Source organism: Alligator mississippiensis, chromosome 3, assembly GCF_030867095.1.
Source record: "Alligator mississippiensis isolate rAllMis1 chromosome 3, rAllMis1, whole genome shotgun sequence".
NCBI classification, from domain to species: Eukaryota; Metazoa; Chordata; order Crocodylia; family Alligatoridae; genus Alligator; species Alligator mississippiensis.
The window spans coordinates 45,385,693-45,400,120 of NC_081826.1; the positions used below are offsets into that span (position 1 = coordinate 45,385,693).

Consider the following 14,428-nt stretch of genomic DNA (forward strand, 5'->3'; position numbering starts at 1 on the left):
ATAGCACATCATAATCAAATATTCCTTTGGTTCCTCCTTTCCCTTTTCCTCTGACAAATAGCTGTTAAACTGTATAATGGACATGGTGGAAAAGACAAGGCGATCTCTCACTGTACTACGGCGATGTCAAGAAGCGGACCGTGAGGAGCTTAATTACTGGATACGACGGTACAGTGATGCAGAGGATTTAAAAAAAGGTGGTAGCAGCAGCAGTAGCCATTCCAGACAGCAGAGTCCAGTGAATTCAGATCCAGTTACATTAGGTACAGTATCTCCTTCAAAGGTTGTTTTCCAGTCCTGCTCCGACATAGCCAAACTCTCGTTCCTTATTTAATTTATTTATGTAATGCAGCTGAAATTTATAGTTGTTCTGTGTGGTTTTTTTTTTCTTGGTTTTTTTTTTTTTGTTGCTTAATACAAGTTACATTTTCTTTTTCACTTGAAAACGAGGACTGTCTATCTATTTACACGTATAATTTCCTAATAGCCTAATTTTCATTGGAAACGCTTATTTTTTATGATACTCATCGATTTTCCCTCCCATTTGTATTGGGGAAAGGTTTTGAGAACAGAATGGAATTTGAATTTGGTCATGTAATGAGCTGAACACTATGGCTGCTTACAGATGTGGGGGAGGGAAAAACATCTTTACTTTCAGCTCGGCATGCCCCTGTGGCAAGCACAGCACAGGAGGGGAGTTGCCCCTGTGCCAAACACAGCCAGTGAGGGAGATATCCGGGTGCCTCCTCAGAAATCTCTCCATATTACTGAGGAGGGGCCCGGATATCTCCCCCACTGGCACCCCTGAGGGCCCTGTGGGTGGCACACCCAGGCCTAGGGTCAATGAGGACCTTGTCAGGGAACTTCTGGAGGGACTAGATGTATTTAAATCTGCAGGTCCTGATGATCTCCACCCCAGAGTGCTGAAGGAACTAGCAGGGGTCATTGCGGGGCCTCTGGCGCAGCTCTACGAGCACTCATGGCACTCGGGCGATGTGCCAGAGGACTGGAAAAGGGCCATTGTGGTCCCCATCTTCAAAAAAGGAAGGAAGAAGGACCCAGGAAACTACAGGCCCATGAGTCTTACCTCGGTCCTGGGGAAGCTTTTCGAAAGAATTATCCTGGCACATGTCCAGGAAGGGCCAGCAGAGGAGGTTATGCTCAGGGGCAACCAGCATGGGTTCATTAGGGGCAGGTCTTGTCAAACCAACCTGGTGGCCTTCTATGACCAGGTCACCAAGTCCTTGGATGCAGGTGTCGCAGTGGATATTGTCTTTCTGGACTTCAGGAGGGTCTTCGACACGGTCTCTTACCCCATTTTCAGTAAGAAACTAGGAGACAGTGGTGTTGATGCCTACACGGTCAAATGGGTCACTAACTGGCTGGAGGGCCACACCCAGAGGGTGGTGGTGGACGGGTCTTATTCGACCTGGAGGGATGTGGGCAATGGGGTTCCCCAGGGCTCGGTCCTCGGGCCCACACTATTCAACATCTTCATCAGTGACTTGGGCGAGGAGGTAGAAAGCACCCTGTTCAGATTCACAGATGACACTAAGATGTGGAGTGAAGTGGGTACGCTAGTAGGAAAGAACAGGCTGCAAGTGGATCTAGACAGGTTACGGGGGTGGGCTGATGAGAACAGGATGGGGTTCAACACTGACAAGTTCAGGGTAATGCACCTGGGGAGGAGGAACCAGCGGCACACCTACAGGCTAGGGAACTCCCTTCTTACCAGTGTTGAGACAGAAAAGGATCTTGGAGTCATCATTGATGCCACAACGAACATGGGCCGACAAAGTGGGGACGTGGTCAGGAAGGCCAACCATACCTTGTCGTGCATCCACAGATGCATCTCAGGCAGGTCCAAGGAGGTGATCTTCCCCCTCTATGTGGTACTGGTCAGGCCGCAGCTGGAGTACTGCGTCCAGTTCTGGGCGCTGCAGTTCAGGAGGGATGTGGCCAATATGGAGAGGGTCCAAAGGAGGGCCACCCACATGATCAGGGGTCAGCAGGGCAGGCCCTACAAGGAGAGGCTGAGGGACCTGAACCTGTTCAGCCTCCAAAAGAGAAGGCTGAGAGGGGATCTAGTGGCAGTCTACAAACTAGTCAAGGGGGACCAGCAGGCATTGGGAGAGTCCTTGTTCCCCCGAGCACTCCTGGGAGTTGCAAGAAACAATGGACACAAGCTAGCGAAGGGTAGTTTCAGGCTAGAAGTGGTGCTGGCTCCTACCCTGGGGGTCTTTAAAAAAAGGCTGGACAAACATCTGGTCGGGGTCGTTTGACCCCAGTACTCTTTCCTGCCACAGTAGGGGGCCAGACTAGATGATCTCCTCAGGTCCCTTCCGACTCTATGAAACTATGAAACATGCCCAGAAGAGGGATTGCATCAATTTGACCTGGCTCACCCAACATCTGTATAGATTTGGCACTTCAGTGGGCCTTTTTGGTGCTTTTTTGTAATAGCTAATTGAATCAGTTTTAGATAAAAGCACCAAGGAGCCCTGCTAAAGTGCTCAAACTATACAGACGCTAGGAAGCTGGTTCAAACTAATTCTTCCTCTTCTGGTAAAGTACTGTTTTTGGTGGGGGAAGGGTTTCCCATGTCTGTCAGTGCCATGTATGAGTTCCCATTTTTACCATTTAAACCTAAAATAGGGGCTGCTTGACTAGTATAATTGAAAGAAAAGTCTGGTACAACAGAATGGAGTCAATCCCTTTGAATATAAATTGATCAACTTGGGAGAGACCTACATTTAGCAAGTAAATGAAAACAGAATTTTTTAAGCTCTATTTGCATTCAGTTCCAAAGAGAAATGTGACAAATAAGAAGTTTGCAAATGCTCACATTTAACAGACCTGCCACTGGTGCTAGATTCCATTCAAACTGGTGAGCATGTAAATGGACTTAGGAACGTAAGTGTTCAGCTGCATTCCACCCTGCTCAGATCCCTGAAAATCCATTAATGGATCTATTTACTTTGTAACAACTACCATCTTAGTCTTAGTATTGAGTCACAATGGGCGCAGCTACATGTGCAATTAATATGAAACAATAAACTCCGGTGCTTATTGCTCCAGAGTTTATTGCTTCCAGAGGCACTGTTTGAACATGCGCCTGGGACCACAACACACTGAGCTGTGATGGAGTAGCCCCAGTTGGCAGGGGGTTTTGTGGGGCCAGCCTGCCAGCACAGGCAAGCTCCTCCCCTAGGTCGATGTCCTCCCCTCCTGGCTCAACTGGTGCACAAGGGGGCTCCAATGTGGGACAAGCCAACAGGTATCTCCTGCACTAAAGCACCTTCATGCCCCAGCCAGCCAAGGCAGCATCCTACATGTGTTCTGTTGCAGTGAAAACGAATTAGTTTACTCCAGCCTAATAGGAGCACATGTGTAGATGTGCAACATTTACTGTGGAGCTAATTAGTCTACTCTGCAGTAAACATCTCATGGAGATGTGCCCAGTGAGGTGTAGGAGGATAATCCAGCCACTTTTTATATTAAGAGCTTTTCAGGGCTTTGACTATGGTGGAACAGAATTGCACTTAGGTGCTTAAGTACATTTATATGCCTAATGGTTGGAATAGAATCTGGCCTTTGGTTTTTCTGAAGCTCATGTAACTATACCTCATTTAAGAAAACAGAAGTAGCTTGTAACTTGCTATCTTGGGGCCTGTTAACAGTTTAGTTACACATCTTGGAAACCCTGTCCAAGAGCAGGGTAAATAAGTGCATGGGTAGTTATCTCATGCTAACTCCCTCCTACTATGATTACGCTACTAAGAACAAGTACCAAGGCTACTTTTTAAAATGAGGGTGGGCTTGTATATACAAGCTGTGTGTTAAGGATGAGCATAGATCAATAGCAATGCAACTCAAAGGAAAGGAGAATTCTTTCTTTGTCAGCGATCAGGAGTACCAGAAACCTCCACAATAGTCACATTCCAAATGTGCATGTATAGAATCTTAGATTAATTAGAAATAATTTAAAACATAGAAGGTGAGCTGGACCAGAACCCCAGAGCTCCAAGCATCCTGAATCTTGCTGCTTACCATGATTTGAACTTTATAAATGTATTTATAAATGGTAAACAGGCTTCTCCCTCAATATTTGCCCTGTTTAATGAAAAACATTCTTCCCTGAAAAATAACTGGTTAATCCCAAGAGTTTTTTGATTGAAAAAGGGAAGGAAGCTAAAAAATATTGTACTGGTAAACAATGCTTAGGTAGGTAAATCAGTGGGGTTTTTACTATAAAATTCAGGGCTCTGTGGTTACAAAGAAAGACAAGTGTTCAAATGCAACACATTCTTTGTCAGGTGAGAAGGAGGCTAACTTTATTCCAACTAGGTAATTGAGTCTAATAAAAGAGATCACCCCCCAAAAATTGTTCCCTCTTTTTGAACCAGTTGAGCTATAGTGTTAAATTTTCTCTCTTCAGAATTGATATTTAAATTATTTAAAATATTAGGAATGGCATCACTATCTTGAGAAATCCTCAGAAACGTTGTGGCAATTTTTTTGTGAATAATGTTGGGTATATAAAGAAAGATGCTGAGTAATCCAGAGATAAATACGACAGGTGAAGTATTCACAATGACTACGACCCCCAGAAACAACCATTCGTTTAGAGGAAACTGCTGAGTCATGATCTGCAGAGTCTGTTTAGTATACCTGTAACAGAGCCATTGAACATTTTGAACTTCAATGGTAGTAAGACTTTTAATTAAGAAATGTAATAAGGCAGGGTGTGGAATTTTTATAAATCACTACTACATTTGAAACAGTATCAGCAAATCTTACTGGGAAGATCAAGAGAGTAAATACTTGAAGTAATGTACTTAGTCGTAAGACAAAGGATGCTGTTTCCTAGTTAGAGAAGTATAGAACTAGATTACTTGCTTATATTTTTGCCAGTAGGAGTACCAAAAAAAGAGACAGGATTTATTTGCCAAACAGGTTCCACTGCATGGTACACCAATAGAATATGATTTTCAAATTAACTGTGTAGTGGTGATGGATACAAATTTAATGGGCTGGAGCAATTCATTTTACGTGAATATTAATTCCAAGTAGTTTGATTTTAAAACATACTTTCCGAGGCTTACAGCCTGACAATTTGTAATGTTTCAAGAACATAGTATCTATTTCAGTCACAGAGCTTGGCAAGAAGTATCTGACACTTATGACACCAGATACGTACCTTTTATTTGACAGGAAATACAATAATTCTATTACCTTAAATTAGGAAATATCTGGGTAAACTACAGTACTTTAGTAGGTTAACAAAATACAAAACTCTAACTGTTTGAAAGCAACATAACTGAACCTTAAGGCAAATGCATTTTTTTCTTATTTTGTATTCTTTTTGAGAAGGTGCCAAAGAAAGGGAATGAAAAATTATTCCAAAATTTTAATTAAGGCCTCCAACGTGTAAATATTGCTTTTTGCTGTGTGGATTCTAAATGTCAGTGATTCCCCTTTGTACTTTTTTTTAACAAGATAATCCACCCTTTAAAAATTATCAGCTTGTCATCTCCAGTAGCAAAGGAAAAAATACCATATGGCTACATTGTTTGTGTCTTGTTTCCTTTTCATTATGATTAAAATGATACCACAACAATAAAGCAGATTTCACTGCCACAATTATGATCTGCTACTTTTTAGGTGTATAATTCTATCATTAAAAGCACACTCCATTTGGAAATTTTATATACATGATTTTTGCCCAGGAGCATTTCAAGAAAAACCTAATTCTTCAAAGCCAGCCAGTAAAGCTGTTTTATGTCTGAAAAGTTGTGTTCTTTCTTAACTTTGTGCATAGGGTATTTTTATTTTAGCAGTCCACAGTATATAGTAATTATATTTTTGCCTTTAAAAATAGCTAAAAAAAATTAAGTAAGTATTTAAAACTTCATAATTTGTCTGAAGTTTATTTACTTTCACTGTTTTTAACTAATTTTAGCCTTATAGAAATCTAGGCAAGACATTAACAGTAAGTAAACCTACTGTTCTGTAACAATAAAAAGTGCACAAATGTGCATTTTAAGTAAGGCAGACTCATTCTCATTTGGTGCTAAATAATGCACATCTATAAAAGTTTTTAAAAACTGCTCAGATTTTACATATATAATTCACTTGATAGACTGATAATCTTTCAAATGAGTGATGTCATGCTTACTCCTGAACTACTGAAATGGTAATTTTCACCTTAAAATTAATAATAATACATATCATACAATGTATTTTGAAATAAATGTAACAGGATAAGGTCAAGATAAAAGTTCCTTGTCTTTTTGGATTATAAATAAGACCTATAACCTTATTGAGTACAGATGTATATAAAGATCGGTGAAGATAGGCAAACTTCAAAAGGTTTGGAGGTAATGTTAGACTGGAATACTTCCCTGAATTTATCGCAACCTCCAATAGAAATCTGAATGAAAATCTTTCAAGATGGAGTGGAAATAGCCAGGGTCAAGATTTCTTATGTTTCCAGATTTTGTGTCAATTTCAAAGGCTTCTGTTGCCATTCATTAAACTCTTTCACTTTAAACTTTCAAAGTTCATACTTTATTCCAGCTGGCTTACTCAACTCTAGTACATTCTGGGTTAGCAATGACAATACCCACTAACATGTTTGCCAATCTCAATATTAAAATCTTCCCATTGCATTTTGCAAGCAATAACCATTATCATGATTTGCATGATATTTCCAGTGTGTGTGACTATTACACTAACATTTATGGCAAAATTATAAAAGATTTCATGGCAGTCTATACAGCTATTAAATAGTGCTTTTAAACATAAAACTAACATTAGTAACAATTAATTTTAATGTTGCTGAAATGGAGGCTTGGGCCAGATTATAACATACTGAATGGTGTGCTAATGCATAGATCTGGACCTGAATTACTGTATAGTGTATCCCAGAGGAAGGGATAATCTTTATCCATTTCTTATACTGTACCATGTACTACGGTGCTTGACAAAATAATTGATACGTGGCATAAAAAGAAGAAATAAAACCTGCTGCTGCCAGCTATATAGTTGCTTTATTTTTTGGCTCAGTTAAGTAGTGCAATACCTGTATTTTAGAATGAGAACATTAGTGACTCTATAGCTCGTGGTCATGATTTTGTGTTCAAGGGTCATTATAATAGCCATTAAAAATATTTTCCGGCCAAAACTGTGTTTAAATGAATGTGAACTGATGCACACCAACAAGCCTTGCAAGGTAATCTGATTCGCTATTTCGTTTCTCTGGTTTTACGTCTGTGTAACTCCATTAACTCCCTATTGGAATGACACAGTTTTGAACTGGACCCTTGCAGTTTAGACTAAAGTCCTTTGTCTAATCTTTGTGGCACACCTCAATCCATGTGAGTTGTTATCTAACCACTGAAATATAAAACTATTTTCAGTGTTATTCATGATGCTTACTGTTCTTTGCCATTTTGGATTAGACAAAAATGTACCTCTTTAAATAAAATTTGTTTCTTCAACTATATTGCAGCTAGGACTGTGACTTGCTAGAGACCTGGTTCCAGTCCAGATATCCTTAAGGCTAGGGACAGACATTACACACAAACCAGTTTAAGTGATCAGGAACTAGTTTAAACCTGTAATAGAACAGATGTTCAGTGCACACAAACCAGTGTGAAAATGGCTGAAACTGGTTTTGAGAAAAACCTGGTTGAATGTAGCAGCAGACTTAACAGGTCTGGATCAAACCGGTTTATGTAATGTCTGACCCAGACCCCTTCCTGGTTTAAGTTAAACAAGAGTCACTCAGCATCCCAAATGCTTTGTCGCCCTGGGCAGGGAGCTCTGCTCCAGAGAGCTGGGCTGGCCCACCCCCACCCCCCGCTCCCTGGCTGAAGCTCCAGCAGTGACAGCAGGCACAGCAGTGTCTGCCTGACTTCCTTCTGTTCCCTCACCACCACCCCGCCGCAGCACGGACCATAGCCAGCATGTGGTATGCTAGCTAATGCTGAGAGGTGTCTGTATAAGTCAGAGAGGACAAAGGCAAACAGAACAGTGTCCGCTTATGGCTTTTTGGAGCTAATCAACAGGTCAGCTGGTAATGTCCCTCCCTTCCTTCCTTGGAAAAAGTTAAAGATGTCTCATTAGTTCAAGCTCTTCTTAGAGAGGCATTTTTCTTGATGGGGTGCTAAATGCTGCGTTACTCCTTGTGTAACTCCCTGCTTTGTAACTAAATGCTGTGCATCTCATTGCTGACTCCCTCACTGGTGAGGAGCAGCGGGCACCCCTCCCTAATCAGAGTGTCCTGCTGGGAGCTGGCCACAACCCCCTCAGCTCAGCACTTTGGAAGGGAAGGGAGGGCTACTCTAGTGCCCACCGGCTTCTAACCTGAGCCACTCCATACATTTCTGGGATGTCTATGCAGTTACAAACTGATTCAGCCTAGTCAGGTTAGACTAACCTGCAAAGATTGACTCAGTTCAGGCTCAGGCCTTTTGAATGTCTGTCCCTAGCCTAAGAGACACTGTCATTGGGTTTAGAAACCCTAGTGGAATGCTCTGTTACTGTGGTTGTATAGCTGCTGGTACCTAAGGTAGTGTACTCAGAGCCAGCAGAATTATTTCTGTATAGCAGTGCATTATACTGTTTAGCTACCCCCTTATTATTGGTTTGTGGGCTCTGTGGGTTTTGTTGTTATGGAAGCTTGTTTGATCAGTGTCCCACTAGTGATGATATGCTTACTTTCAGGGTCAGAATGAAGTAGAACAAACTTGTAAAAAAAAATCCATAGTTCAGATTTAGGCAACAGCTAGACATAAACATATTTTCCCTTCTCATGCTCCATGTATTGTAATTTTCACCATCATTATTTGAGCCTCAGTCTATTCATTGTGGGGAAGCTGTACCTTTACGCTGTTGCTCATTGCTTTCTTCAGCCAAATAAAATCATATCGGTCCTTCAGAATTGACCTCTTTATTTGTTTTCTCCTGTTGTTTTGGGTTTTTTTCATTTTTTGATCACAGCTCTTGTTTTATCTATTACCTAGTGCTAAAAGTTACCATTCCAGTATACATTCAATCCATCTTCCATTCCCTCTTTCCAAAATAGACTATCTTTTTCATAATCTGAAGGAAACTTTACTTTGGTTATATTTTTCTAGATAATTTTCATATGCATATTTACCTCTTCATAACTTCTAGCTTCTTTCACTTCTCTTTATTGAGTTTCCCTATTTGTTTCAGCCATTAAAAAAAATTCATGCCTGTTTTTTAGTGCTTGCCTCACAGCTTCAGTTTTCATAGAATCAAAAGTCTCTAATAGTCTGCAAAATGCTTGTTGTACTTGCTGAACATCAGAGAGTGGTTGACTGTCTGTCCATGATTTATGAACTGTTCATGATCTCATGCTTGATTAAATTCCTGAAGTGAATACATCAGCTCTTATATGGAAACCTTACATCACACTTACAAACAGATCAAGAGCATGAGATTCTTATTTCTCCTCTTATGAAGGAAAACATCCAAGGTGCAACATGAATAATTTTATTTTGCTTCTGATATTTAACAAAGTAATATAGGTTGTTGCCATCCCTACCACCCAGTAATAGTGTGTCAGGGATAACTTGCTCTCACTTTTTGTATTTTCCTCATCCATATTCTTATGTGCATAAAATTCTTTGGCTTTGAATGTCTGGTGACTTTCTGTTATCTTTTACATTAAAGTACTGTTCTGTAAGGCTATTGGGTTCTCTTTACTTCCTTTATCTTCCTTTTCATCTTTTTACATACAGTACTGATATAGTGATTTGTGTGTGCATGCGTGTATATGTGCATGTACATGATCCTTCTACCAAATGAGTCTACTTAGAACTGAACTTCTAGCAACAAATCCTTTCAAGCGTTAGTTTGCCTCAGTGATTTCTTAGGAAGTTCAGTACTGTGCATCCTAGTCTCCCCATTCTACTTCTGAAGAGAGTAGACAACAGTTGCACTGTTGTTTTTTGATTAATATGGCATTGTTTTGGCTTAAATCCTTTCTCACAATCTTTTTCTTCATCAGCTTTCTTGTTTCCTCAACTTAGACTTCATGCCTAACAGTTTCTGTATATTTGCTACTGGACAGCTTTTCCTATGACTTCTGGTTTCTGCAGTCCTCTTATCAATGAGCCATTGTTTTTTCATGTTTTTTTCCAGTTGGCATCATATTTATTATTGTAGGGCAGGCTGTTGCATTTATGACTTTTGGGGGGTTTATTGCCAGATTTTTTTTATATTTTATATTTTATTTTATATATAAAGCTCTCTCTCAGTCTCCTCCTGTACTTTAAATCCATAAAAAAGTTTGTCTTGTTTTTCATGGAGCCCTTAGGACAGACTGCACCAAATCCATGTTTATAATATACATTTTTCCCTACTCAGGAATGTGTTTCTTGTTATCTTCATAAGGGCCACATGTCTTTATTGTTGTCCTGCTTCAAACTGTAGAAGTCTCTCTTAAAAGGTCTTAATTTACTACTTCTGTAGAAAATCTTGTTCCTAATGTAAGTAACTTGTGGTTGGAATCTGAACTTGATTCATCAGATTCCAACCACAGTTATCTGTCTGTCTGGTGACTTATGTCATTGAATTCTGTTTCTGGATAGTCTGGCATACCTAAAAGTCAACTCCACCAGATCTCCCATTTGTTTAATTGTAGTAGTCGTAATAATAATAGTGCTAGTAATAGTGATAATAATATCACAGTAGTGCTAAGATACTACCATTGTGGTCTCAGTGCTTGGTCCTACCACAAAGATCTTAAAAACTTGAAAGCAAAATAAAAGAAGACTAGAAAGGAAAACTAGGAGAAGAGAAGACTGGTCTTATGGTTTAAGACTATATTGTTCTTCTTGTAGTCTCCTATAGTATGTTTCCTTACTAGATAGTAACCTACAGCCGTTATAGAACCAGTCAGACTGAAATATTTCACCTTTTGTGCCAGCAGTTTTTTATCCTAAAAAATTATTTTCAAAAAGAGTGAATTGTATTTCTTGTTGTTGCAGCCCCAACTGTATGTTCAACTGGAATACTTGCCTTCCATTTTTATTTCATTTTTTCTTGTGGATGGTAGAGTACTTGATCATTATAACCATATGAGATATAACTTTACAGAATACTAAAGTATGGTACCCTTGAGTCTGATACTACCCACTAAGAAACTTTATGAAGTCCCTCTCACCTTCTTTTCCTTTTTCATGTCCTTGTGACAAGGTACTTAGCAGAATTTGCAGTTTCATTGGAATCTGACTGGGCTGCACCATGAGTGCTTCTGCTATGGCCTTGAACTTGCAACTTTTGGGCTGTCAACAGTATCAAGGTGAATTGACCTAATCAAAGAATTGGATTGTGTTTTTGCAAAAAAAAGCACGAACTCAAGTCCCTAAATCTAGGTATTGCATTTTTAGTTGTGCAGTAAGCTTCTCTGCAAAATTGTCAAAATGAAGGTTTGGGGTTGTGTTTAGAAGTTTCTTTAAAAGAATAATTTCTCTTCTGCTGAGAAATGTGTGCGCTGCCTTTCAGGCCAAGTTTAGTGATGGTGTGATCCAAACCCTTTGAGACCAATGGAGAAGCTAACAGACTTAGGATCAATCTAATGGACTTAACTTTAAAAAAAATGGGACTCAACCTGTGTAGACAGACTTTCAATAGGAAATTTGGGGGTTTTCAGCCCTTGAAAGCATGTTTAGGTTTCTAAATATGTATTTAGGAACCTAACCTTAGGCTCTTTTTTTCAAAATCTCACAGCTAGATTTTATAATGTAGGTTGAGATTGAGATAAGTATAGGTTTGGATATGTGGAAATGACACTTGCTTTGTCTGTGGAAGACTTATTTCATCACTAGTATTGCATCTTGCATTTTTTCTTCCCAGCAATAACCACTCTGCTTTTTACAGAACAGAAGTGCCAAAGTGCAGACTGTTGCCCTATCTTATTCTTTCCTTAAGCATGATTACAAAGAAAGAAAAATATCAAGGCTTTGGTAGGATTTACAAAACTAGCCTGGAAAACTGTTGTACATATTTGACTTTAAACATTGTAAAATAACCTGAGCTAATACCATCTTGGCTTGAGATGAGACATTTGAGTCCTAAACATTGATCTGGCCTGTGTGACATTTAAGGACCATCGCCCCAGAATCCGCTCTTTACTTACATGTAGAAGAAATTTGCAGGGTTTTGTCTGACCAGTATGCAAAAGGAAAGGGCATTCTCTAAGCCTTGTTTAATAACTAAGCATTGCTTACAGTACTCTTTATTTTTCCCCACCCTACCCCCTCCTTTTGTAGAATCACATCGGGAATTCCTTCACAGGCCTGCTTCTGGATATGTGCCAGAGGAGATCTGGAAGAAAGCTGGTAAGAATTGTTTAAAAACATGAGCTTAGCATTCTGGCAGCTGTGTGCAGTTGTTAATGCACTGATGTGAGGAATAAAAAGAAAGGGCTCACTAGTAACAAAAAGATATTGTATTTAATAATCTTAAACTGGAACTGATCAGTACATGAAATAATCTTTATAATAGAAGCATCTGCCTCTACAGTTGAGGGTTATCAATACTGCTATTAAACACCTCTATTTTCAAGGGTTATAATGGCTTCAGGCTGAAATTTGATACAGTATATCTTCAGTCTGTGAGCAATTTTTTAAAATGTCATTATTTAAGTTTCAAGATTTTTCAAGCCTATTAGACTCACAGGAGGAACAAATAAATGCATACATTTTAAAAACTGGAAATATGTATACAATTTGGGGTCATAATGTGAAAAATTCTAAAATTTTTAAACCTTTATAGATTCTAATCAATGATAAGGTCTATGTTTATAGACCTCATATTTTCAAAGAAACACACAATGTTACATCTGCACAACTGCACTCAAGCTTTTTGCACCAACATCTGCATGCAACTATGTCCTTGATGTTGCAATGTGATGTATGCAGCTAGACATGGGTTTGCAGAGTTCCAGCACTTTGCATGAGTATAGAAGTACACTGGCATAGATCACTTTTTAAATGGGACCAGTATTTCCCAGACTAAGTGAGTCAGTGCCCTTAGCAGACTTAGGATGTTGCCATTCTGAGTAGATGAATTTAGCTACCTGTTTGGGTAGATGATTCAGTTACACTTTTCCCTGATTTTACATGTGCAAATGTCCACTTAGTTGTACAATTAATTGTGTATCCCATTGCAGCCTCCTTTGAACATGTGACACATCATAATTGAATGCCAAGGATACAATAGTTTCAACATTTTGTGCTTTGTTTGTCTGGTAACTGCTTTTCATTAGAATGTTTTACTTATTATGGCACGATAATGCCCAAATGTTATAAAGGCATGTTGAAGCAGTAGACCCGTCATTAATGTATTGTGGAGTCTTCATTTGGAGCGCACATGTTTGTTCATTATGTATGAAAGCATGTTTCATGGAACTGTCACTGTTCATACAGAAATTAACACAATTCATTCAGTCCACAAATTTGAATTCCTATGTCCAATGAAAATCTAACCCTTGAAACATGATGATGATGTATGTCAATGACATATTTGTTTTCTTTTTACTTTATTTATGTTAGTATCTTAATGTAAAAATAAGAAACAATGATCAAGCATGCTGGTGTCCAAGAAAACTTCATTTAAAGCAGTGATATTCAGAGGAATTGCTGAAATCTCGCTCTTAATTTTTCAAAGGGTCTCTAAGTTTTGCTGTTTAACAGATTCTGCAAACAATTTGACATATCAAATGATCTGTGATTTGTAGGCACAGTAAAAAGGAAGAAAATGATGTTTCATTCCATGTAAGAGATGGGTTTGAGCTGCAGAACTTGGATTGGGTTCAGCTTTTCAAATGCCCTCAGGAAGTGAGGCTAGATCTTTAGCTGGTGTGAAGGAGCTATAGGAATGAATGCCTTGTGAGCATTTGTTTCGCTGGGTTGTTGGCCAGGGTTTTTAATTTTAGCCCATTTCTAGTCATAACTGTGTTTTCTTGCTAATGTGGATTTAAATGAGACTGAATGTTATTTGAGCGTATCTTCTGATTAAGAGACAATAATAAACTCTTTGTAATCATTATGCTGCTTTTCTACAGGAAGCATGTGTCTGCCATCTTTATTTATATATAAATTCACAAAACCTGCAAGCTTTTATAAAAAAGAAAATCTTAGACTTATATCTTCAAAGGCACATATTAATGTTGTCTGTCTTGTATGGTGCCCAACTTGAGACACTGAAGCCCTGATATGAAGAAATAATGAGTGGTAGCCATTTCCAGTATTATTCTTAGTCTTTGAAAAGTAGAGTATTGTCTGTCTAGGAAAGTAAAATCCCCTTCTGCTTTTTCCATAATCTTTGTTGCTCAAGAATTTTGAGATTTTTATTTTAAACTGATTATCAAGTCTGCAGTGCTTGCCTG

The 14,428-nt window shown here is 39.0% G+C and overlaps 1 protein-coding gene across 5 annotated transcripts in view; it reads left to right on the plus strand.

Annotated features, from left to right (window-relative positions):
- RUNX1T1 (RUNX1 partner transcriptional co-repressor 1) overlaps window positions 1-14,428 on the plus strand; it is a 141,423-nt gene that overhangs the window by 107,757 nt on the left and 19,238 nt on the right. For 4 of the 5 annotated variants that reach the window (XM_014610184.3, XM_006260369.4, XM_006260370.4 and 1 more), the window contains 2 exons: window positions 62-263; window positions 12,309-12,377. In XM_014610184.3, coding sequence (XP_014465670.1) covers window positions 62-263; window positions 12,309-12,377 — 271 coding nt within the window. The remainder of the gene's footprint in view (window positions 1-61; window positions 264-12,308; window positions 12,378-14,428) is intronic. The other variant, XM_019486493.2, reaches the window with a different exon arrangement.